The sequence below is a fragment of the Oryzias melastigma genome, linkage group LG15, assembly GCF_002922805.2.
Source record: "Oryzias melastigma strain HK-1 linkage group LG15, ASM292280v2, whole genome shotgun sequence".
Lineage (NCBI taxonomy): Eukaryota > Metazoa > Chordata > Actinopteri > Beloniformes > Adrianichthyidae > Oryzias > Oryzias melastigma.
The window spans coordinates 7,787,955-7,813,804 of NC_050526.1; the positions used below are offsets into that span (position 1 = coordinate 7,787,955).

A 25,850-nucleotide genomic window follows, 5' to 3' on the forward strand; every position below is an offset into this window, starting at 1 on the left:
CCCCCCCCCCCCACACACACACACACAAACATATATATATGGGCAGATAAAGACTTATATATTAAAAATGAATAAAATATAAGTAAATAAAAATAAAAAGAGAGAGAACCCTGAAGACGCTGTCAGCCCAAACCTCCTGTCAGCTGGGCGTCTACATCCTGAGCCCAGCTGAGCCCGCAACCCCCAGCCTCCCACCAGCCAGTTTTAGTAGAACTCTTCATACATTCTAAGAAAGATATCCACAGACTTCGTTCCTTATAGCATCATCTTAAAAACATTAGCTGGTAGCTCCTCCCACACACGGCCACAGCATCAAGCTCAAGAACACTTTTTGACAGGCAGCGAGATGGGAATTTGTTGTGCGAATCGCGTTCGCTGTGAATGCATCTCTAAAGGGTTACGTTGTTTTTATACACAGTTGAGACAATTTAACCATTAAAAAAACTTCCCAATAATCTGACTGAACTAGACCTTTCGCTCTTCAGATGATTTTGGTTGTAATATTTGAACGTAGCTGAAATAAATAAACCAAATATTTGTATCTGTAGCTGTCATCAAAGTGGCTTTGGAAAGGGAAAGGCAGGGAAAGGCAGATTGAATAATTAAATGTTTGAACCAAATAAACCAGATAACATGTGATGTGACAGCTACTGTTTGATAGATTACACTAGTTTGAAAAGATAAAGAAGCACTGCAATCTTGTGAAAGTGTTCAGAATTGAAAAATTTTTTTTAGGATTGCTGATAAAATCTAATCTGATTATAAGTGGAATCCTCCAGTCTCCAGTGACTCTGGCCTCCTGTTACTGAGACCGGACCCCATCTTTGAAGTTCCGGGGAGGGACGACGGTGGCTAACAGTGATGCTATTATTTAGTGCAGATGGAATGTGGCATAAACTGTGAAGGATAGCGATCTCTTTGTGCCTGGTACATCGTGAGCATGATGTCAGTCTATTTGGGACTAATGCAGTCGGCTGCCTTTGTAAAGAGAGCACAATCATTTTTGCTTCTCGTCTCTGGAGGATAAAGTGCTGCGTAGATAACACCGCCATCCCTGGGGGCTGTGCACGAAAATGCACGTGCGCTACATTGTTTTTGACATTCTAATCTTTGTGGTTCGTGCTAATGCGTATGCAAAGCAGCCCTGCAAGAACGGCTGCACATGGTTGCTCAATAATTTAGTCTCAAATTGTTTTCAAATCAGGAAACTTAATTTGTGCTAATTACTTTTTTATGGTTTTCCTTTTTGATGCAGATATATAACGTCCTAAAGATTGAAGGGAGAAGCAGCAGTGCGAGGATCGTTGAAAGTTTTGCTGTTTCCCAGAGTGATGCTGCTGCAGAAAGGCTCATTGTAGCGGCTGTAAACTTGGCGCTGGCACCGTTGGCTTTTAAAGTGACTTTAAAAGTCTAAGGCTCCATTCAGCCCCGCACACAAATATCCCATCATATTTAAGAGGGCCTATTAAGCAGCACATTTAGAATTCATGGGCCCTCTGTTGCGTGATTTATCTGTGACGGCCAAACTGCAGGGCCCATTCAGAAGGAGTGGCCCTGCTTTTTGTCTTAGAGGGGGCCGAAACAAAGCTTTTGCGGGCTGGTTTCTCTGAAAGGGCCTTGTCTGTCAGGGGCAGTGAGAGCCGGGGCTGGCCTAACATCTGTTTGTGTCCAGAGCCGGGCGGGACCGGAGCACAGCGTGCCTCGGTGGCCCCCTTTTCCTCTCCTTGGGGGTCTTTGTTCCCGATTTCATGCTATCAGAGCGGCAGCATGTTTTCCTGCGCGGAGTTGTCAGGGGTATAAAAGACCCTGAGTGGGGTCACATCTAGAGGGATGGGCATGAAAAATTGGTAAAATGTATCACAAAGCCCACCCACTAGACGGTTGCCTAGCGCCCTATGCTTGGGTGTCGGGACCCCTTCCCCCTCGCTGCACCTTACTTTCCCCTTCTCTTAGGCTGAGCTACACCTCTGGGGGTGGAGGGGGCATTGTTAAGAGGAAATGCTAAACTTTTGATGTGAGTGGAGAAAGTCTGAGAGAGAGAAGTCCTGAGGACCAAAGGTTGTGTTTATACTTCCATATGTTCTTCTGAATGAGGCTTCATCCTCCTGAAGTGGTTGGAGCTGCTTTTATTGAACCTCAGCATGATGAACCTGACAGCTCCTGCTGCTCCCCCTGCTCTCACTGATCACCAATCTACTCCCCAATAGGCTGTAATTGTCTCTGAGGCAACAAATGCCTCTCTGTCCATTTCCCTCATCGATTACTGCCCACATCAATGGAGGAGGAGGTAAATTGGGTCACAGTGGAGGTTCTGTCGGGTCAGAGTGAAGGTTTTGTTAAGTCAGAGTGGAGGTTCTGTTGGTTCAGAGTGGAGGTTTTGTTTGGGTCAGAATGAAGGTTCTATTGGGTCAGAGTGGAGATTCTGTTGGGTCAGAGTGGAGGTTTTGTTTGGGTCAGAATGAAGGTTCTATTGGGTCAGAGTGGAGGTTCTGTTGGTTCAGAAGTTTTGTCGGGTCAGAGGTTCTAATGGGTCATAGTGGAGGTTCTGTTGGGTCAGAGTGGAGGTTCTGTTAGGTCGAAGTGGAGCTTCTGTTTGTTCAGAGGTTCTGTTTGTTCAGAAGTTCTGTTAGGTCAAAGTGGAGCTTCTGTTGGTTCAGAGGTTCTGTTTGTTCAGAGGTTCTGTTGGGTCTGAGTGGAGGTCCTGGGGTGTTTCCTGGTCCCATCACTCTTTCTTTCAGCAGAGTGACCATGGCTCTGTGATATTTCTGGACTTTCTGATCCTCTTATGTCTCAAGCACATTCATTGGTCATCAGAATCTTGAGGGGGGGCCTTAAACAGTCCTGCAGACATCTGCTGCGCCTGGTTTCAAAGTGCTGACTAAAAGGGTGGAGGGACAGGGGGGTTCAGATTAAATCTCTCATTAGGTTTTCTTTGTACAGGTGGCAGTGATGTGTCAGGAACCTTGCATGGGACAATGCCCCCCCCCCTCACTGGGGCTAATATGCTACAGGAGAGCCCCCCCCCTTATCCTCCTTTTACTGCCACTTCTTTACATAGAGACACAATGAAGCATCTGGTGACTTGTTTCAGGGTGGAAAGCTTCTCCAGGGCTTTTGTGTCTGCTGCTGGTGCAAACGGAGATGAACGGTCGTTTTTTTATTTTATTTTTTTAGGTGGGGTGGGGGGGGGTGGGAGGGGTACATTTCTGTGGATCAAACTCTGTTATTACATTTGTTTGAAACCAAAATATAGAAGACCCTTTTGTAGTGATGCGTCCTTCAGCTCTCCTGACTGCTGAATGGTTGTTTGTGCGTGAGGACCCCCCCCCTTCCTAAAGGAGTGGGAGGTCACAGGGGTCAAAGTGATGAATTTTTATAGGCCTGTTCCCTGTGTTTCAGCCCTGTCTCTGCCTCTGCGCGCAGCACTGCCTCTCAAAGACAGCCATACGGGGCAATTTGTCCTGCAGGGCGGCACAGAATGGGCCCGCAGAGGAGTTAAATGTAATGGGGGGGGGCACACACACCAACACACACCGACACACACTCTTCAACTCTCACACACTGTTCTGTTGTCCCGAATGATTTGTGACCTGTCCATTATCCACTCTGAGGGGACAAATACTCTTGGTGGGTTGGTGGAGGTAACACCAGAATGCCCCCCCCCCCAGCCATTGTTTTTAGAGAAGTTTCCCAGATGTTGGAGTGCACAAGATAAATTGGGCGTATTATCGTCACCTCGCACGCCCACCTGCCTCTCTAGGGCTGTTTTTGGGTGAGGGCGGGGCAGGTTGGGACCTCCTACGACGTGCACATCCACCCTCATTGTCGGCCCCCAAGGGGGGATAAGAGTTTGTGGGCCTCTGGGATGGTGAAGCCAGGTTTACGGGGGTGGACTGCTGACCAGCGGGTCATGTGGAGCTCCTCCATGTTGGACTGGCGTCCTGCCGCAGTAGAGGCAGCGGTCAGCCCGGGGTTGTCCCTGGTTAGATGGGTGTATGTGGGGGGGGGGCAGAGCGTTGGAATCGGTCGTTTTAATGAGTGAGTTGTGTTGTGTGAAATTGGTTTCCATCAGCTGGATTTGAGGAGGAGGAAATTGACCCTTTTCATGTGACGTCACACGGGTGTGCCGAGTGACCTCCAGTTATATATGATGTCTGAACGGTAAAGCTGACAGCTGAACATGTTTAAAGCAATTTTACATAAATAATAAAAGGTAGGACATTCATGAATAAATGTTGTACATTTTTCTGTTGAAATTGGTAGAATTACCTTTTATTATTTATGTAAAATTGTGTTAAACAGTGTTCAGCTGTTAGCTATGGTGTTCTAAATATAAATACTGGAAGTCACTGTTCTCATTTTCGGCCTTGTCACCATTTTGTCCCTGTAAAAAGTATCTTTGCACATGTGTCAAAGTCAAGGCCCGGGGGCCGGATCCGGCCGTCTGGGTAATTCTATCCGGCCCTCCAGATCATTTCCTTTTATTGTTATTAATGTCCCAATGTTATCCTGAGCTCATTTCTAACTTGTATAATTTTGACAAAATATATTTTTATAGAGAGTAAAATATTGAAAGTTATTTAAGGTTTAAGTTGATTTATTCTGGAACAATAATATTGCTTGAATATTCAGAATTATGTTAAAAAGTTAGTTTTAAAGTTTTAAAAATCTGCATTTTGTGAGTTTTTTTTGGACTATTTTATTACATTTACTAAGATTATTTTGCCATTTAGCTAATGTTTTTATATTAGCTGGCTATCAATGTCAGTATTTTCCGCCATCAGCTTCAGCATTTTCATTTATCAGCTTCAGTGTTTTTAGCTGTCAATTTCATCATCTTCAGCTATCAGCACTAGCATCTTCAGCTATTAGCACTAGCATCTTCAGCTATTAGCACTAGCATCTTCAGCTATCAGCTCTAGCATCTTCAGCTATCAGCACTAGCATCTTCAGCTATCAGCACTAGCATCTTCAGCTATTAGCACTAGCATCTTCAGCGGCCAAATTCATCTTACAGCATTCACACTAGCATTATTGCAGGTAATGCTTTATATGTAGTTCATAATGATGTTAAAAAGTTATGGTTTTAAAGATTTTAAAAAGTAGTTTTAGTGTGTTTAAGAAATGTTCATCCTGTAATGCTGAAACACAAAATCTCTAACATACTATTCAACTGTTAACGAATTATCGTGTTTAGGGTTCAAAAGTTACAGTATGTTAAACAACATAATCATGGTGTTAAAGGGTTAAAAAAGGTCCCAAAAGATTTCCAGCTTCTTGATTGACATGAATCATGTCCTGTCTGGTGTTCAGGTTGGTTCAGATGAAACTGTTCACATGGTCAGCCTGTGGATGTCCTCCATCTGTTGGTGCGGTGCGGACAGAAGGCCTGAATGTCTTTCTGTTTTTGCTCTTTGAAGTGGGACAGATTGCTTTAACCTTTTTTTCTGGAGGGAGCAGCTGGAATAGAGGGCTCCTTTAAACAGCCGCTTCCTTCTTCCACAATCATGAGATTATCCTGCATTGATGCACAAAACCCCAGCCTCTCAGCCCAGCGGCCCCCACCCAGGGCCTCTGTACAAACACTCACTGCTGACCTGTGACCCATAATGCAAAGCTGCAATGCTGAGTCACTGTCGGGGTGGGTTCGAATCATCAGCGGCCGGTTGATCTTTTTCCCCCGCAGAAGTATTGGATTGTTTTTAACAAGCAGCCGATCAGGAATCGTAGTGATCAGGAAACCCGTCTGCATGTAACGCGGACTGTCGAGGGGTCCAGCCGGACTCGCTGACGTTTGGTCACGGCGGTGACGGTCACATGACGGCAGCATCAGGAGCAGCAGATGAATGTTGTTCCTTTAAGACGACAGCAGGGAAGCAGGATCAATCCCACACAATCAGGATGCAGCTGCACTGATTGACCGTTGTGTCAATGATCACATCAGTGGATTGTTCACTTGTCAGCACACAGAGACATGCACACAGGAACAACAAAAGATTTTTGTTCTTTTTCATAGACTGAAAGTGTTTTTGCAAAAACTGATTTTTTGCAAAAAGAAAGCTTGATGTGAATCAATTTCTCTCTTTCATGCCTGAATCTATTTCCAGCTATTATAAAAATCCCTTTTGCTTTTAAGTAGACACTAAATGAAGGTAATTTTGGAGCTGAATTGGTTTGATGCATATTTCCATCAACGGGTATCAGGGTTTAGAGTCCTAAAAGTTACAAAAACCTTTGACACATTACTGAAGAGGCAGTTTTTTCCCTAATCATAGGATCCCAGCCAGCAAGGCCTTTGGGCCCCATATGGTTTCAAAGTGGGCAGAAAATGTGGGCCCCGATGGGTTGGTCCACAGTTTCTGTGGTGGCCCCACATGTTGCCCACATTAGCTTAAATGGGGATTCAGTGAGTTAGCTTGCTATCGTAGCCAGTTGCCCTGTGGACAGCGTAGGGTGCTAGTGAGCTCCACTGTAGCAAGCTTTTACGCTCTGCTTTATTGAGCTACAGAGTTCCCCTGTCCACCAGGCGGCTGCCTAGTGTAGCGAGCCAACCCACTGAGTGTCCACTTAAGCTAATGTGGGCAAACAGGTGGGGCCACCACAGAAACTGTGGACCAACCCATTTGGGGCCCACATTTTCTGCCCACTTTGAAACCATACGGGCCCACTTGGCTTTGCTGGCTGAGATCTAGAAAGGTTTTACTTTCCAGAGTAAGAAATGGTCTCAAATCCATTGTGGATCATTTGGTTTAACTTCCAGTTGGTGACGGAAGATAAAAACTCAGCGATTAGCTAAAGAGAAGCTGGTCTTTGGTTGGAAATAGTTCTTACTGAGGTGAAGCATCAAGGAAACAACATTGATGTTTCACCTCAGATGATCTTCATGCTGCAGTTACATTAACTGGGTATTTTTACTCTTTTTTTTTTTGTTTTTTCTTCTATTTTAACTTATCTTTTGCCACGTGTGTATATGTACAAAGTCTTTCTCTGCTGCTGTGTCTGTACATATTTTCATAAGAGTTTTGATTCCCGTCGTTTTTCTGCATTTCCGTATTATTGAGCTGCTTCTACAACAGAATTTCCCCGTGGGGATAAATAAAGTTGATCTTGAATCTTGTACTAAAAGTGTCTTCTGATGACTTCTTGACAAGGAAAGTGTCTCTGAGCCGCTCTCCAGCTCCTTCTTGGACCCATTCTTTGCACAAAGCTGCTTAAGCACACTTAAGCGCATTAGCATTTGGCTGCCTGGGGAGCATATTGACCCCGCGTTTGGACGGCCTAAATGAGTGAAAGATGGAGCGGTTTGTTCAGGCTTTAGAAAGTTGCTTTGAGGGAGCAGCAAGAAGCATGCAGGGACGGGGCTGAGCTGGGGGGGCTGTGAGGAGCTGTTCCACTTTCTCTCAGGACACGGTGTTTGTTCTAATCTGCCGTGCCACTTCTCCATGGCCAAAGCAGCCCTGATTTGTGACATTTCAGTCAAAGAGCGCTCTTTCTGCTGGCTATATTGGCTTGACCCGATTATCTAATCTGTGCTTTGAATTTCAATCGGCTCGGCCGTCTCCGCCGTGTGGTATGGGAACCTCATTCAGCCGTCTTCAAACACAGATGGCCGAATGTTTAACTAATTGTTAAGAGAGTCCACAAAGCGGAATTTAACCACGCACGCCGGCCGGGGTCAGCGCATAAAGCCTGATAAAGAGGAGCAATAGTGAGCTGGAAGTTCTTATTCTTTTAATGAGATGGGGATCTTCTGTCGTTTATCAGATTTGCTGTTAAAACTTTAATCTGTTAACTGCAAAAACAGAAATAAACAACACTTTTCTGTCTTCTAAGAAAAATAATTTTATCAAGCAAGTTTGTCTGATCTTAGTCTGAGAAAACCAGAAGTTATTTCCTAAAATAAGATTTCTTGGTAAAACCATTTTTGTATCCTATTAGCTGATTTTTTTTGCTCATTTAAAGGAAATCTGCCAATCAGAAAAGAATGTTTTTCATTTCCAAAGGATCGGACATAAAAACAGTATTCCGACCTTAAACGTTTTAGGTGGAAGCTGTCATTCAGAGGAAATATTTCCGAACAAATAATGAGGAGGAGCTGTTTGGACGAGACTGCCGTGCCTCTGCGTCTGCTGGGGGGCAGCGTTCCTAACAACAGCATTCCTCATCGACCCCTCATTCCTGCTGGGATGCTGTGGACTCACTGTGTCACAACGAACCACACCACAAGCTGCTTTATTCCATGTTCCGTTTGCTCGTGTATGAACAGTTAAATTTGGCTAATGCTTTTCTCTCTTCCTGTCCTCACCTTGACTTTCTCACTGCTGACTCCTGCACTCTGAAATCTTCTTTTAACATCTGTCAAAGATTTGTGAAGCTGTTTGTTTTCTTATAGGTATCAAGATTTTTTTTTTTTTTTTAATTTAGTGGGTGAATTTGCCTATCGGTGTGCTTCAGCCTGCTGGCCATAAATGAATCTGTCTGCAGCATTTCTTGTGTTTTCTTAGCTGCTGCTGATCGTTGTTCCTCTCGTCCTCAGAGTCTCTGTTCCACCGCCACCATGCAGACGGTCAGAACCGCCAAGACCAACGAAGTTGACAAGCTAATATTCAGAGAAAGTGATAACGACAAAAAGGTGAGAGTTTGGTGACATGACTGCAGCAGCGAGCACAGTTCACTGAACATCCAGGAAAGGGAAATGTTAGTTGTTTGTTCAGGTTTCTTTGTTCCCCTCCAACTATATCTTTATTGGTAGTAAACGTGTTCCCAGTGGCCTTTTATTTACTATATTTATGCTGTTTTTAGACAAAATGAAAACAAAAATCTGTATCATTTTCTAGGACATAGTTTCTGCAGAGCGGCAGGAGTTGATTAGAAATTCACCTCTGAGATGTGGGCGGGGCTGTTGGCGCAGAAGTAACCCTACACTCATTTCCCATCATCCCTTTGTTTACTCTCTCTCAGTAGCTTTCAGCCCCTCACAAACCCAAGCTAACATTACTGCTGCAACAAAAATTGTGATCAACATCAGATCAGATTATCCAGTCGTGCAGTTTTGATCCAGATTCCAGCTCAGATAAGGAAGACAAAGACGTTCATGGATCTATTTGTCTGAGTGGAAGATCAGAATGGAGCGGAGCAGGTAGACTTGGGCCCTCATCACAAACATGAGCTTTTCCCAAACTGTTAGTTTTCCTCTGCTCCTGATCCATCACAATTAGAATAAACAAATACTCTGAAATACAGTTTTGTTCTTAATTGTCTTTATATACATACTCTATCATGAGAAATATGCCACATGTTAAAACACCAAAAACATAATTTTCACTGGAGTGGGTCTTTAAAAAAGTGTTTTTTTTCTAAAGGAAAAAACAGGAGTTGAACAGGAGTCAATCAGTAGTTGAATGTTTTGCATTAATATTTTGGTCTGTGGGAACAATTGCTGCAATAATTCCATATTCAGAGTTCCTTCTCCTGGTTTTTATCTGTGAAATGTATTTATACTTTGAAATTAAAGGCTTCCACAGCCCAGGGGTTGGCCCAGAGACCCCCGCTTTAGAGTTCCTAAATGACAGCAACGTCTTGTGTGTTTTCCTGCCTTTAGCATCGTGACATTTTACAGCGTAACATCAGAGGAAGTCTTGTTCATTACAGATCTCATTATGTACTGTACCTCACATTAGCATTGTCATTAATCAGAGCCCATTTTCCCTTCTTTCCTTTGATCCAGGTTGTTCTTCAACTTGAAAAGAAGCTTTTTAATTATGTCAACCAGGACGTTTTCCGGGAAAACAATGGGACCTCAGTAAGTCACCCCTTTAGCTCCTAACGTCAGCTCTCCTCTGGTGGTAATTTGTGCTTCATCGTTGCTGTCTGGGATAACAGCATCTCCCTTTTACTGTCACAAACTGATTCTCTGTGAAAAAGAAAAGCTGCAGAAAACAGAAAAAATCCATTTCTGCTGCAAAATGTCCTTCAATACATTTCTGTGCCTAAAGGATAACAAGCTCCTGCATGGTGAGTGTAGCTTAACCCTTTAACACCCGAGGCGTCGCAGGTGACGTTTAAACACAAAATCTTTAACATACTGTAACTTTTCAACCGTTGGCACGATCAGCGTCATTCCAGTAGATTTTGGAGAAGAAAAGCGGCTGATGAGTTCTCCAAAATCTGCTGGAATGACGTTGATCGTGCTAACGGTTGAAAAGTTACAGTAAATCAAAGAACATAAACATAATGGTTTGTCTTAGAGCGAAACAAACATCACTATGGCAGAGACATTTTAGAAAAATAGATTACTACATGAAATATCAATAATTATGGTAAGAAAAGCAAATAAATAATAAATAATAATAATCTGAGGACAGTGGAGATGTTTACTGCGCAACAATACTGATAGTCTTTGTTTCCGATCGAGAACGGGTTGCCAGGTGTTATAAAATCTGAGATCATAACCCTGAATTGAGTATCTAATTTGTTCTAGAGATAAACATTGCAAAAGGTCATTCACCCAGAGTTTAAATGTAGGTGGGAGTTTGTCCTTCCATTTTATGAGAACGGTCTGCCTGGCAGAGAGCTGCAATGCAATGACAGTTTTTCAGATGAATTTCAATGGAGTTACTCCAAAAATAACCATAATCACAGATGGTTCAATGTGGGTTTTTAAAGCTGGAGATAAAAGATTAAGGATTGATTTCCAGAACTCATTTAACCCTGGAACACTTTCACTATAAAAAGTTACACCATCACTTCTGCTGGTTAATTTTTACCTAATATAATATACCAAATGAAAAGTATTTCTCATAAAAATAGATCAAAATATGACAACACGTGATAAATGAGTAGGTTTTTTATTTTTAACTGTGTTTATGTAACAAAATGAAAAATAAAAACATAGGAAGATCCTAAAAACATGCTAAAAAATACTGAAAATTTAGAAATTTGAGAAGAAAAAAATCCTAAAAAAACAAAAAATGATAGTTGGGACTTGGTCTGTGAGACTTTACTCAGTGACCCATGACTCTCAGAAAAATGCAACTCATTGAAGATCATGTGAATAATGAATTATTCACATTGTGAATAATTTTGCTTTGGTGAAAATAGCACTCTAGGGTTAATTTTGGGCAGCCCCAAAGCATGTGTGATAGAGAGGCTGGTTCTGTGTGACAGCGATCACATTCATCATCAATATCCAGTTTCATTTGAAGAAGTTTTGAGGGCTTTCACTTTTAACAAGACAGTGCAGATGAAGGGCTGACTGGTAAATGTCACCTATGATTTTATGGGGTTCTAACTTGTTAAATCCCACGCATGGAGCTGGAGTTTAGGGGGTTCCTGCATCCTCCTGGAGGAGAAGCTCTCTCCTCTGACGCTTTGAGTTAGACTGAATGAAACGGCCAAAAATGAACCTCAGACGGATCACATTCTGCATGTTTCTAAGGGAAAAGTGTGCATTCTTCCACACATTTCTGACTCCTGCCTTTGCACTCCTGCCTTTGCACTTCTGCCTTTGTTTGGGGGATTTTACAACCTCCTGGTTTCGGTGTATGAATGAATCTGTTTGCCCCAATAGATTTGTACCTTTGAAGATTGTGTCAAAATGTGCGTGTGGATTTATGGAGGGGATGTTTCCCAGCGTGAGCCATTGAATCATGGCGGCAGAAATCCTCCTGACAGTGGAACTGAAGAGCCTCCTGTACCCGTCAGCCTCATTTCCTCCTTGGTTTTTCCCTCCCCACCTCCTCCAGCGCCACATAAGATGGATGACATAATGGAGGCATGTGAGATAATCTGATGGTCATGGTCTAGTTAAACACACCGTCTTATGATCCTTATAAAACAAACTACCTTTCCAAAAGGATAAATGTTCCTCCTCACACTCCTCCACTGGGGAAGAAATCCATTGCATCCTTCATCAACTGCAAGACTTGTACCAGCTTGACAGAAATTTAATTCGAGGCAGCTCTTGAAAATAATTATTGTATTTTGAGAGGAGTAATCATTGGCCGGGACATGATTGAATGTGTCCATGCCTATTGACTTTTTCTATGATTAATAGGTTTGTTTAGTCGATATTCCCATCGAAATTGTATAATTAATTATCCCCTCTGCTGTCACGGGGGGACGATGGAGAGCCCTGATGAGTATTTGGGAAGATTAAATTTTCCGGGCGCTTGTGGCGTCAAGGGGCACCGGGGGGCCTTGCTCCGGTGGAGAAATGGGAGGAGGTGTGTGCTTGTGTGTTGGTGGTGCGCTCGTGGTGTGTGTGCTGTGCATCAGTGTCTCGCACACCAACACACACAGGCCGGCCTCCCTCCTCCATCCCATTGATTTTGTCTCAGTATCTCTTTATTGCAACTTTATCAGCGCGGTGTCGGCAGATGGGGGGCCACTACATGTTTGTGTACGAGCTTTAGCAAGTGATGAACCTTTCTGTCCGACATGCCTCGGCTCATCCTGCCTCTGCCGTATTCCTGCGCATTACTCAAAAGCTGAAAGACGTTTTAAAGTGGAGAAGACATAAAAATAGAACAAATATTGCCTCAGGCCCAAACTTTGTTCATATTTCACCTGTCCAAGCCCCTAAGTGCCTTTCAGAGGCTGAAAGTGCCTTTAGTATTTATTTAAACTGATTTTACATTAGGTTTGTCTTTTCATTTAGCTCGCTCCAGTTCTGAATGCCCCGACAAATGACTGATTATTTAATGTGATGAGAACAGACAGCGTTCATGTACAGTTACTGTAGCATTGTGTGCTAGACAAGCTAGCTGCAATTAACAACATCTCCAGAAACCTTTTTAAAGGTCCTAATCTGCAGCAAGAACCACATGATCAAACTTTTAAAGACTAAAAATGTGCTGCAGTTGGGTTTGGATGCACAAAACTGTCAAGAGAAACAACGTTCAGCACACTGACTGTATATGGAGAAATGGATAGAGTGGCTGTGATGTCACACATAGAAAAAGCCTGACCGCCAGCTCCTACAAAATGAAGCCAATTCAGTCGCCGTTTTTCCATACATGACAAAAGTGAAACATTGGATCAATTAACAAAAGTTCTTCAATTTGTTGCATTATTTTTTTTTTTTTTGCTTTCACAAATTAAAATTTTGCATCAAAATGTGTTTTGATTAAAAACTAATATTTTTAAATGTAACAAACTACAGAACTTTTGTTAATTGATCCAATGTTTCCCTTTTTACAGTTTAATACAGATGTTGCCATGTTGGAGCCAGATGACAGTGATTGGTCCCAGTCGGTCTGAGTCATGTTTCTATGGCAACAACTGTTGCCAATAATGAGTAAACTTGTTTAAAGTGTTGTTTAAAGCTTGTTTAAAGTCTATAGGATTAAGGCTTCTTGGAGCCAGCAGGTACTTCCTGTTTGGAAAACCAGGGGGAGGAGTTACTCAGGCCAGTTCTCTATATACAGTCAGTGGTTCACCCCAAACCAGCAAAAAGGAACGCATATGGAGATATGTTCATACTTAGTTTGGGTATTTTGACTGCGGGCCAAATGGTCAATTTGAATCTGTGTCGCATCATCAACATGGCTGCCAGCAGTGTTAATGTGACCAATCAAAAGATGGCAGCAACATTTCTGCCATACTCTGGTTTGCTGTACAATAATGCGCTAAACCTCGTTAGCTTATCGTGCTAATATGGTGCAGCCATTTTTGAATACTAAGACTGGAATTATTTTTCCACATTCAGTGAAGAAATAGTTATTTTCTAACTTTTATTTTGCTCTCAGTTCTTAATTTAGCTCAGTTCAGCCTACTTTTGGATTTCTCTGGAGATTTGAAATGATGTGGAAAGAACAACAAACATTCAGCCTTCATGCCAATATTCACATAAGCTGCACTTTGACAGCTCCATGTTCAGTTTAATACAAATTTAGAAAAACTATATTTGCACTTTTGAGAGGTAATATTTTGTCGTTCTCTATCACCTTACTGTTCTTATTTTGAATGCCAAATTGATCTTTTTATTTGCCATACGATTTGAATTTGTGTTTGAGGTTATTTGAGGCTTCTTTTATTTTTTGATAGTTTTCTTGAACATGGGCTTCAAATTAGAAACTTATGATGCTTATTGATGCAAATACGCATCCAGCCTCTTCTTCTTCAAACTTTCCTTACTTTAGCATTGATATGAAAGCAAAAACATTAGGAAGATTTTTTTTCTTTTTATGGTTGGAAATAAATCCAGGCATCATAGGGTTAATTTGTTGTATTATTCAGTTTCCTTATAAATGTATATTTGCAAATAGTAATAGTAAAAAAAAATTCTGTAAAGCTGACCTCATGCTGAATGTTTGGACACCTCTGACTGAAATGCCATCATTGTGACTCATACAGAACATTTCTACTTTAATATCATTCATTTTATGTGTAAACAACACTATTCATCTGTGTCTTTCATTAGAAATCAAAAAAGAGCGATCAAGAGGAAGGAGACAACACAAACACTGAAACATCTGTTAGGACACAAGAGAGACACAATGCAGTGTCTGCAGCAAACAGATCCACATTCGTAGATGAGAAGATTCCAGCTGCTCTGCGTTTACGGTCAAACTCAAACATCCAAAGTTCTCGTGCATCTTCTTTTTCCAGCCTGTGTCTGTCCTGCCAGACTCTGGCGGGTCAGATGTTTGTCTGAGGATGTTGTGGCTGAGAAGATGGGAGTCGGAAATATGTTTGGAAGGCAGATATTTGGAAATAGAAGTCACCAGACTGAAGTCATTTCTGTCCGATCTGCTTTATTTCTATATCATATTTTACAAACAAAACTTGTCGCTCAGAAGAAGAAAAAAAAAAGAAGTATTGAACACTTCTGGATGCGTTTTGGTAGAAAAGGGTTGAAAATCTGATTTAAAAACCCGAACATCTAGTGTGAGAGACAAACTCTTGTTTTGTTGTAGTTGGTCTTGACCCCCCCACCTCCCCCCGTCACTGCCTGTTTATGACTTTACTGCACAAAATAATGAAGATCCCATAAAAAGAAGGAAAAATATGGTCCCAGCAATGAAAGCCAAGTGCGAGGTGTAAAAATCAAATTAAATGACCTTTCACCCCAGCATTTATTGATTGGCTTCAATCGCAGCAAGTGTTGTCACAGGTGATATTTGACAATGTGTAAATCAAAGCACAATTACAGGTGGTGGACAAAAGGCCGGCGCTCTCCGAGGGACAGCCGGAGGCCAAAGATGGTGGATTTGCTCGTTTTTTCTTACCCTGGTGCTGAGCTATCCCCACCGCGCTGATTTAGGAGCGTGTTGATCATCCGAGCAAAGTCAGAAATTTGAGCCTGTGACAGGCCCGTTTTTACCCACAAGACTCCTCTCCTTTTTCACCCCTGTGTTATTGCCGCAGTGGCATTATCCCGCAGCATCCCCTCCACGGCTCCCAAGGTCATTTCTGGTTGACACAGTACTGCTGGCTCTATAATGTCAGAAGGCCTTGAACTCATATCAGCAGTTTTTTTAAGGCACTGACCCAGCAGCAGCAGAGCATTATGCTTAATTGACCTGAGAGCAAATGTAGTGTGAAATTTGTGGCCAGCCAGTTTTCCGTTCACCTGCGTGAATTACTCAGCATTCACAATCTGTGCATACACACCGCCATATGTTCTCTGAACGTGACACAAACACTGTGCACACAGGAAGTAGTCAGCAGGTGCTAATTGCTCTCCATCACATCAGTAAAACACGGTCCGAACTGACGGCAGCATCCCTCCAGCAGCGTCTGGGAGAAACGGGATTATTGCCGTGGGCCTCAACGACCCGCTGCTGGTCAGGCGGTTCAGACACGGCGGAGGCTGTGGGTGCACAGTGGAGCGTGGGGTTGCATCCTCCACTCTGCCATCCCTCATCCACAGTGAGTGAGTCTCTCCTGTGACCCCGGCCGTGTGAGTTTGATGAATGCAGCACATCTGCCCTCCTGAACCGCTGAGACTGAGTCTGGGAGGCCCCCGCCAGTAATGGCTGCTGTTCTACACCACTGGCACATAATCACACGCGTGCAGCCGGGGGGGGGGGCTCTAAATGCGGACTCACCAGTGACGTGAAGACACACAGGAGCTGAACAGTCATATATGCAGAGCATAAATATGCCAGCTGAGATGGAGGTTGTGCTGATAGAATAACGCCTCGCTGACATCCGCCTCCCATCTCCCACATCCATGTTTCCACTTTATGAGGACGTCCTTCCTGATAAAACGCTCGTGTGGCGCGTCATCTCTGTGAGCTTTCATTATGTACCCATCCACACGATGCCATGTCATTGAGCCGCCCGACCCATCATTGTTGGGGTGTCCATCACAGTGTGTTGTCTGAATCCTGGACTGAGCCTCATGTTTGGGTTTCTGTCACCAACGACAGAGGCGGGCCACAGCCGGGTCCTCCAAGGGTTGCTGGGAAACGTCTCCATCAGTCTCTCAGGGAGGCAGCCATGCAGGTGCCCCCGTTACCTGTTCATCTCCAAGATAATTAATGTGTACAAGGAGCCGCTAATTGCACTTTTCACTAATGATTTATGGCTTTTGTGAAGGGGGGGCGCAGGGGGGAGTGTGCATGCACACCAGTGAGTGAGTACAGCTGGGTGAGGAGACATGATTGATGAAGAGTGTGTGGATGCACTGTTGTTGTGGACGGATAGACCTCAGCAGGACAGGGCAGTGACACACATGAACACATGCACACTCCCACACACGCTCACTGTGGGTCCCGCTCCACGCTCAGGCATGTTGAAGAGCCTGAATGAGCCTGAAGATGGGATCCTGATCACATGTGTTTGACTCCCTGTCACCTCACCAAGGCTGCTCGCTGTGATTGATGGCTATTGACCAGCTTCAGCTTCAGGAGTCAAACTGAACTCTGAATCCAAAAGTCTGAAATCAGCCAAACTGAAGCAGTGCAGAATCTTGGGTCGCTTCTCTTGATCAGAATCAACCGGATCCACCTGTGGAGGTGAGCCGCACAGACCGGCTGCCTCCTGCACTCCTGTAGGATTTTCTGTATTTTGTGTTTCACTCTTTAATCTTTTTTCTGTGTGTTTCTGCAGCTTTTAGAGTTTGATAAAGAACTGTCGTCATTCAAGGATCGGCTGATTGAAATGGAGATCTCTTTCCCCCCCAGGTATGAATCCACCCCACCACTCTGTTTCATGGCTGCAACATGTGTATTTATGAATGTTTCTCACTCCAATCGTCTTTAGATCTTCTGTAAAGCGTTCCCAGTGGTCTTTCTATAATGATTATGACGTTTTTAGACAAAATAAAAAAAAAAAAAAGCTGTATCGTTTTCTTGGACATTGTTTACGCAGAGCAGCAGGAGGTTGTTAAGAGTTCAGAGATGTGAGGTAAACCTGCTCACACCTCCCTGTCACCCAGAACTGAGACCTCTGTGTTTACACACGCGCCTAACCTCACAACACTAAGCTAACATTAGCAATGCAACAAAAACATTTAGTAGTATCATCTCTATCCAGTCATACAGCTTAGATCCAGATTCCAGCTCAGACGAGGAAAACAAAGACGTTGTTGGATCTATTGGTCTGCAAGTGGATGATTCCGAATGGGGTGGACTAGGATGCTTGTAGCTCCGCCCACTGTATCTTCTATATCACAATATGACCTTTTTCCAATGGCATTTTTTCATCTGGTCCTGATTCACAACAGTTTCAATAAAGGAATACTCAGAAATTCAATTTTTAACTTATTTTTTTATGATCTTTATTATGACATAAATATTACAAAAACATGTTAAAAACCATAAAAACACTATTTTCTTTTGAGTGGGTCTTTGAATATTTTGGGTTTAAAATGGTGAAAAATATTTGGCTGAATATTTTCTCAATCATGCCGGATGTTAATCACTCAGATCAAGATCTTTTTTAAAAAATAATAAAAAGAACATTTTTTTTTAATTTTGCTTTTTCTGACTTTATTCCTGTTTTCTTGAATAACAAAAAAAACTTATTTGAACAAAACCAATAAAATAAATAACAGACACATGTGCATCAACATGACTGTTAGTTCTTCTCTAGCACTTAAAAAAAGACAAAAATGAGAAATGACAACTAAAAGTCTTTATGAAAGAATCAGTTATTGTCAGTCATAAAATAAGACGGGTCCAAAAAACGTAAGAAATAGTCTTATATCAAGTAAAAACATTACACATGAAGCACACATATTGCATTTAAGAAACACACAGTTCACACATGGTACATGCACATGAAAGACACAAACACACAACATGGCATCATGTTCTCGAACGTTTATAAAATCCTTCCACTTCTGTAAAATCCATGAGCTGCTGTTACATGGCAGGACCCCCCCTACCCCGTTGTCGGGCTGTATATTAAGCCCACCCCCCTCCGTATCTTCATAAATACAGTCATTTGGAAAGCACAGCGTCCGTTTGGCTGCTCCCTCACGTCATGTGTGCCGATACCATCCTGGCTCTTCCAGCGGTTTTTCATGGGGGGGTCTGAGCCAGTGCTCTGCTCTTCCTCAAACAAATGCATTTGCAATTAGCCCTTTCAGAGGAGAGGGAGGGCAAACAAGCGGCCGGGCGCGGAAATATGTTCCGGGAGCGGCGCGTTAATGACGCTTGACCTTTGCCGTCGGTTCTGACTCAATCAGTGCAGATAATGAAACGCTGTAATCAAACAATAATTACTTGATAAACTGCTCTGGTGGCAGGCAGGGGTGTGTGTGTGTGTGTGTGAGGGAGAGAGGAAGAGACCGGGGATCAAAGCGTGCATGTGAATGACTTTGAATGGAGACGGGGGTGCACGTGTCAAGGTTCTGCCTGTCCCTGTTTTTTAAACGACTCTGTGTCTTAATCAGAGACCCCATTTACATCACTTTACATAAGTGACAGGTGAATTTATTGTCTTTTTACGCTGGCTGACTCCCGCACCTATCCATACGAGAGTGAATCATCTTTCCACTGGGACGGCAGTGGAAGAATACAAATGATTCCCACATACTTGAGGCAATGATGAATCAAATAGATGAAACCTGGAGCAGCGTATGAAACCTGATTTGATCGACTCCTTGTGTGCGACAAACCACATCATTGTCAGCCCGGTGATACGTAGCAGCGGCCTAGTTAAATTTAAACAGGCTCGTCCTGCCACTCCTCACGCACACAGGCCCCTCCCCCTGTCAGCTCTGCCTCCTTCAGCAATCAAGCTCCGACAATGCTCCTCCATCACACCGCCTGCTCCGGACCGGCCCCTCGCCATCTGTGAGGTTATTACTCCATTGAATGCAGGCCATCAGACCCTCACACACGCATCCACAAACACGGCTCATTTTGCTTTCAATCCATAAATCAATAGCGATCAGGAGCGTTTAATCCCCACGCTGCTCAGTGGGACGTCCTGCAGTGCAACAAGTGAAGATCAGGACGCACGATATCACTGACAGCAACTTAATACAGCTTTTGAACAACTTTGTTTTATTACGGAACCGACTGTCGGAAAAGTCGTTCCATCACACTGACAGTTACAAGTTTCACGTCACCTGCCAAAACTGGAGTTGTGCGACGTTGGGATGCATGGTCAGTCCACTTGAAGGAACGAGCCTCCTCTTCCTCAGAATTCTTCCCTGCTCGTCTGCAGAGCTCTCAGGCTGTAAAGCACATGTCTCTTCACTCTCAAGGAGTCATCTGTCAGGGTTGGCTGTGACATGTCTAAGTACCTGGGCACGGGGTGAGGAATTTGCCCGGGTCTTGTCACAGTCGGACCTGGAGCCAGTTGGCTGCTGTGCGCCAGCGGCTCACACGAACGCTCACATGCAGGAGCACATGTGTGACTCTGGGCTTTTGTAATCGCAGGTCTGAGAGAGAAAAATGACTTTATTTATTTGATTATATGCTGTAGAGACAGTTTCTCTATCATGTGTAATACATAAAACTGAAGCAGCCATTAGGCCATTGACTGCAGCACAGCCAGTAATGAAAGTAATGGTAAGTTTTGCTGGAGATCGTGGTACCTTTTTATTTCATGGCGTAACTAAGGTTATATCCCCTAAAACACATGAAAGCACCCCTAACTTATTCATGTATTTGATTGATTTAAGGGAAAGCTTTTAGTACTGCTCTGATCTGATTTCCGTTCTGTTTTTTTGCACAAGATCGATGCAAAAATTGAATCGAGACCCCCGGCTTGTGGAAAAAATGCAGTAGATGATGAGGGGAGGGACGGAGAATGTATTCTGCCTGTAACATGGTTACTGAAATGGGCTTTGAGGGAGATTTTGAGTGACATCGGAGCAGCAGAACAACTCTATCAATGGCCAAATCATGAGTGATTTCAGAGCAGGAAGAGGGTGTGTGAAGAAAAATGATGGAGGCCAGAAGAAGGAGGGATGGCTGCAGACACCTGGCTCTGCCTGGAGAGCAGCAGAGGGAAGCCGAGTGAACGCAGAAAAGCGGAGCTTTACTGATGAGCGGCTGGTGTTCCGACCGTGTTCACAGTGCTGAGTGGTTTAGCATCATTTATTTAATCTTTTTCTGCATTGCTTAATATTTGAAGGGGCATGCAGGAGTTTCAGGCTCCAAACCATAGTTGAATGCAGAGGTCTTAAACTGGCGACCCGCGGGTCATTAGCATCCCCCAAGTTGATATCTTGTGCCTTTATATGAGAGTTCAATATCTACTAAACAATATCTTCTGCATGTTCACGCTTTTTTGATGATAGCTTTATATTTGCTTTGTGATGTTTCAGCTTTCTTTATACTTAAAACTTTGCATTTGCTATTGTTGTTGGATCTGGTCGTCAGAAATGTCCTTAGCAACAGTTGCTAGCATCGTTAGCTCCTGTCGTTTCACAGAAGATATTGCTCAGTAGTACATAGACATGAACAAATGTTCAATAACCTTGTTCAGTCGACATAGACAATGGACCAAAGACATAGTGGACACAAAAAGATTTTTGGCACAAATGGAACCCCATACAGTCCAGACTCAGAGAGACTCTGCCTTCAGTGGGCTCAAAGTAAATTGCGTTTGAGACACCCGGTTTTATATCTAGAACCTGAAAAAGCTTTTTGTATGCATCAGTTTGATGCCACAGCAGAAAGGATCAGAGCTCACTCTGTTTCCATTGAAATTCAGTGAAAAAGCTGAGCTCAGACTTCATTTTCAGAAACAGTAACCTCATGATTGTCAGCACAACTTGACTTCTATTTGTTTAGACGTTAAAACCTTTATTGACACATACATTATCTGTATCCAGGAGCCTCCTGCAGTGAGTGGACAGTTGGAACCACCACAGCGACGTTAGGAAGTCAGAAATCCCTGGTTTCTTTGGGACTCCCCGTGTTAGTGTGTTAAAAGAGGGAAAGGTCCAGAAACTAGATGAAGCTGGAAGACTTGAGACCATTTTCCAGCTAGGAGTTAAAAGGTGAAGCATAAAAGAGCATAGGAGGTTCTGTTTGCAGGGCTGTTGGAGGCAGAACCTGACACACTTTTAATGGGTGAGTTTTGAAACCGCAGAACTTTTCTGATGCTGAGGCCTGAAGACCAATACTGAACACATCAGACCAGGAGGAATTAGAAGTGAAGAGGCACACATGGCTACCTGCCAGTTTCTCAATAGCTGCTAATAAGAGAATATGAAGGATTTGTCAGATCAGTGGAAAATTCCTCATAGGAAGTGCTCACACAGATGGCTCTTGTGTTGACAGTAGCCTTGCTTGTTCTGTGAACAACACTCCCCCCAGCTCTCTAAAGGCCTGCACAAATGATCTCACCCTCTCTGTATGTATATTTAATTGTGTGTACATTAGTTCTGCAGCCTTTGTGTAGCTCATATATGAAGGAAGCTTCTTGTTCTCAGCTCCATGAGGATCTATGGCGCAGTAAAGGCACCGTTTGAGGATGGTTGTTGAGTTGGAGCTGCTGGGGGGGTCCTGTGCTGGCTGGTTCCAACACGACAGGCTGATCAGCTGAACAGGAACATTGTCCTGCAAGCAGCATCCATCATCCCAGCTAGCAGAGAAAGTGAAGAGGGCTGCTGAGGATCTGCTGCTGTCATGTGTGGTTGCTTCTTGTCTGGGGGTGGGGGGTAGGGGGGTCATCAAACACAATCTTGGTTGAATGGATTAAATGGATGCCATCTGTGTCTTCATTTAGAGCAGCTAAAGGCAGAAACTGTTGTGGCTGGGCTTCTCCCTCCTCTTTCTCTTGTTGTGTTTTAGCCCTCGTCAACAACAGCAAACAAACACACATGTTGAGAACGTTTTTTTAAACTCACTTTCAGCCAATCACAGCACAGAAATATCCATCTCAAGCTCTTCTCCCCATCATTTTGTCCTGCTGTCTATAGAGCTGACAGCTGAAAGCACAGGCCTCGAGGGCCGGTGTCCTACATGTTTTCCAACCAGCCCCCCTTGTAGCCTCTCACTGACAAAACACTCCTGATCCAGGGAATCCGTAGGAAGTTTGGCGGAGTTTCTAAAAACCAACTGGATGCTTGAGGCGTGGAGTCCAGCAGCTCCACCGCCCTTACAGGTACAAACAGGCTGTCTGTGGGGGAAAAACGGGCAACTCTGGACGGTGCACAGAGGTGGCCCGCAGGAACTTTTAAGACTGTCAGAGGTGTCAATAACGGGGGGGGCAAAATCTAAAACACAACTTAGGTCCAGCGCCGAACAGGATAACCCTTTATTGAACTCTAAAACTACATTTTCAAAACTTTAAAAACGTGACTTTTTAACACGGACCAAAATCGTAATAGTTTGTAGTAAACCCTTCTTATCATCAGAGGTCACAGGTTTCCTGTAGTTGATGATCAGTTTCTGTACAGATCAGGAGGAATTCTACTCCACTCTTCTTTACAAATAATGTATAAATCCTTCAGATTTGGAGGCTGTTGCTTAGCAACTCTGAGCTTCAGATCTCTCCAGAGGTTTCCTGTTGGACTGAGGTCCAGAAGCTGGCTGGACCTCTCCATGACCTTCATCTGCTTCTACAAACATTCCTCGGTAGTCTTGGTCATTATAATGGTGGAAGACCCATCCACCACCAATTTTCAGCCTCTTGGTGGAGAGAAGAAGATTTTCATTCAAGATTTGACAGTACATTCACACAATGAAGTAGCCTGGTGCAGTGGTGTGTCGTGAAAGATGGTCTGGTGTGCCGCGGGAAATTACCCATTTTCACATATCTAAAACATTTACCATCACTATGGTATCAGCTCTGTGTTCATCCAAACGGCCCTGATTTAACCGTGGTAGATAATTTTGAATATGCAAGATGGTAAAAGACATTTTTCTTTGATTCTATAAATGACTCTTAAATCTTGAAAAGTCCCTCCCCCTTCAACTGTCTCCACCAATCATTGTTGAAGGCTTGATCACATGTCATCAATCTGACCAATCAGAAGTGGTTAACGTCCTCACTTCCTTGTTCTGATTCGGCTCTTATAGTCTCTCAGTTCCAACTAAAATAACAGCTAAAGCTCGTGTTTAGCGGTGTAGCTTCCAGCGGGATCCGACATCAGACAGTTTAAAAAGTGAACAAAAGAATGAAGCTCAGAAACGACAGTATGCCAGCATCTGCGTGAGTTTATGCACTACAGCCCCCATGATGCATTGGGTTAAAGCGGTGTTTCTCAAATGGTGGGGCGGAGGGGGTCATGCCATCTATGTTAGTTACTAAACAGTTGATCAGAGGACCGTCAGTGACCATGAAATCCACACAGAGAGAGGAAATATTTAATTTAACCTCAAGAATTGTGATGGAAAAATATTTAACAGGGATGAAAAGAAATGGAGAGAAAGAAAGAGAAAGTGCGCGCCGGGGGGGGGGGCTTACACGTGCAGCAGTGCAAGAGCCAAACAGAGAGAGAGAGAGATAACACAAAACGTAAAGAAAATGAGAGACAGAAAAGAAGAAAAAACTGGAATCATTTGACTTTTCTTGATAGCATGAAGGAACAGAGTCTGCAAGAAATCATGGGCGAAGGCGGGGAACACCCTGGACAGGTCGCCAGTCTGTCTCAGGGCCTCAATCACACACACATTCACTCTCACATTCACACCTAGGGGCAATTTAGAGTCACCAATTAACCTATGAAGCATGTTTTTGGACGGTGGGAGGAAGCCGGAGTCCCCGGTGAAAACCCACGCATGCACGGGGAGAACATGCAAACTCCACACAGAAAGGTCCCAAATCCCCCAGCCGGGATTTGAACCGGGGCCTTCTTGCTGTGAGGCAAGAGCGCTAACCACTGCGCCACCGTGCAGCCCAATTCCAGTCTAACATTCAACGATAAAGAGCCTGAACACTGGAGCTGTTACAGCCGCTGGGGGGTCTTCACATGTACAAAACTGAAACTTTTCTATTTAAAGAAAGTTCATTCTGTGAGTGTGGCAGATAGGTGAGCAGGTACCCAGCGAACATTTCATTGTGGCCCCATATGGTTTACCTTTGGGCTGAATTGGTGGGCCCCAGGTGGGTTTGTCCGCAGCTTCCATGAGTTGCCCACACTGGCTTAAGTGGGCAGTCACTAGTCCGGCTGGCTCTACAGCTGAGCTCGCTAACTCGCTACCCTGTCTGCCAGGCAGCTTGTTAGCTTGCTACGCTTTCCACTGGGTGGCTGGTTAGCGTAGTGACCCAGACCACTGTCTCCCCTCCTAAGCCAGTGTGGGCAAACACAGATGGGGCCACCATGGAACCCGCAGACAAACCCACCTGGAACCCACCAGTTCAGCCCAAAGGTAAACCATTTGGGGCCCACATTGAAATGTTCGCTGGGTAAGAAGAAGAAAGGGTCTCTGACTGCATCAGGTAACCCCCCTCCCTCCACCTGCAGGTGTGCTTTTGTTGCAGTTGACCTAATAATCAGAACCATTAGTCTTATTTTGTGCTCGACGGCCTTGAATGTGTTTGTCTGCTGCATTGAGCTGTGTTATCAGCAGTGGAGCCGGCGGAGGGCGCGGTGAAAGGGAGCAGCCTATACCTGCACACACAGGAATGGGACTTTAATGATCATTGGGTTTTCTTGAATCAGCCTTTACGATGTCTGCCTGTCATCAGGAGTGCCTCCATGAAAGCCGCCGTGCTCCTGAAGAGCTGGAGGAAGTTTGCTCTGCAGAGTTCATTGTTTGAAGGAGGTGTGGGGGGGAGCTTGATTTTCTCCCTATCTCTTTCACTCCCAAGTGACCCTGCGCTTGTTAGTCAATAAAGCCATGGGAGTCCCTGATAGGAGAGCTCCTGGCCTGCCGTCGCTCAGGCCACCCTGAAGCTGAGCGGCGCTGCTTCCGCACTCACTTTGCCTCTTTCTGTCTGATCTGTCTTTATCCCTTCTCTCTGCATCCCAGTCTGTTCCTCTCATCCTATTCTTCAGGCCGTCTTTTATCCTTCTATCCCTTCTTCGGCCAGTCGTTAGCATACCAAAACTCATGCATTGCCCCTGTGGCTTCACTGGTATTTATGCAAATTGGAGGCGGAGCCTTCTTTGAGTTGCTCTCTGCAGGTCTATTTGTACACCTGTTTGTTGGGGGTGGGGTGGGGGGGGGTGCATAGACCACCTCATCAGCCTTTAGCTCATTTTCAGTGGTGATGGTGATTGTTTGGTTTGGTCATGTGACAGACTTCAGAAAACGACACATGGTGCCGTCATGTCGGCTGTTAACTCCTGTTTACACTCGTCTTCACACATGCTATCCAGAAGTACAGTAAAGAGCTGGAGGTTACCAGTACCTGCACATGCAGATAAAAAGACTGTAAATGTTTTACTTTAAACAACCAAATAAATGATTTTTTATTTTCTTTGATTGAATTCTATTTTGTTTTGACTTTTTTTAATGATTTTTTTTTCATTCTTCTTCTTGTCC

The 25,850-nt window shown here is 44.0% G+C and overlaps 1 protein-coding gene across 2 annotated transcripts in view; it reads left to right on the forward strand.

The window, feature by feature from the left end:
• The window catches only part of LOC112161654 (inositol polyphosphate-5-phosphatase A), a 145,962-nt gene that overhangs the window by 110,794 nt on the left and 9,318 nt on the right, over nucleotides 1-25,850 (forward strand). For both annotated transcript variants that reach the window (XM_024296979.2, XM_024296978.2), the window contains exons 10-12: nucleotides 8,537-8,632; nucleotides 9,728-9,802; nucleotides 17,059-17,132. In XM_024296979.2, coding sequence (XP_024152747.1) covers nucleotides 8,537-8,632; nucleotides 9,728-9,802; nucleotides 17,059-17,132 — 245 coding nt within the window. The remainder of the gene's footprint in view (nucleotides 1-8,536; nucleotides 8,633-9,727; nucleotides 9,803-17,058; nucleotides 17,133-25,850) is intronic.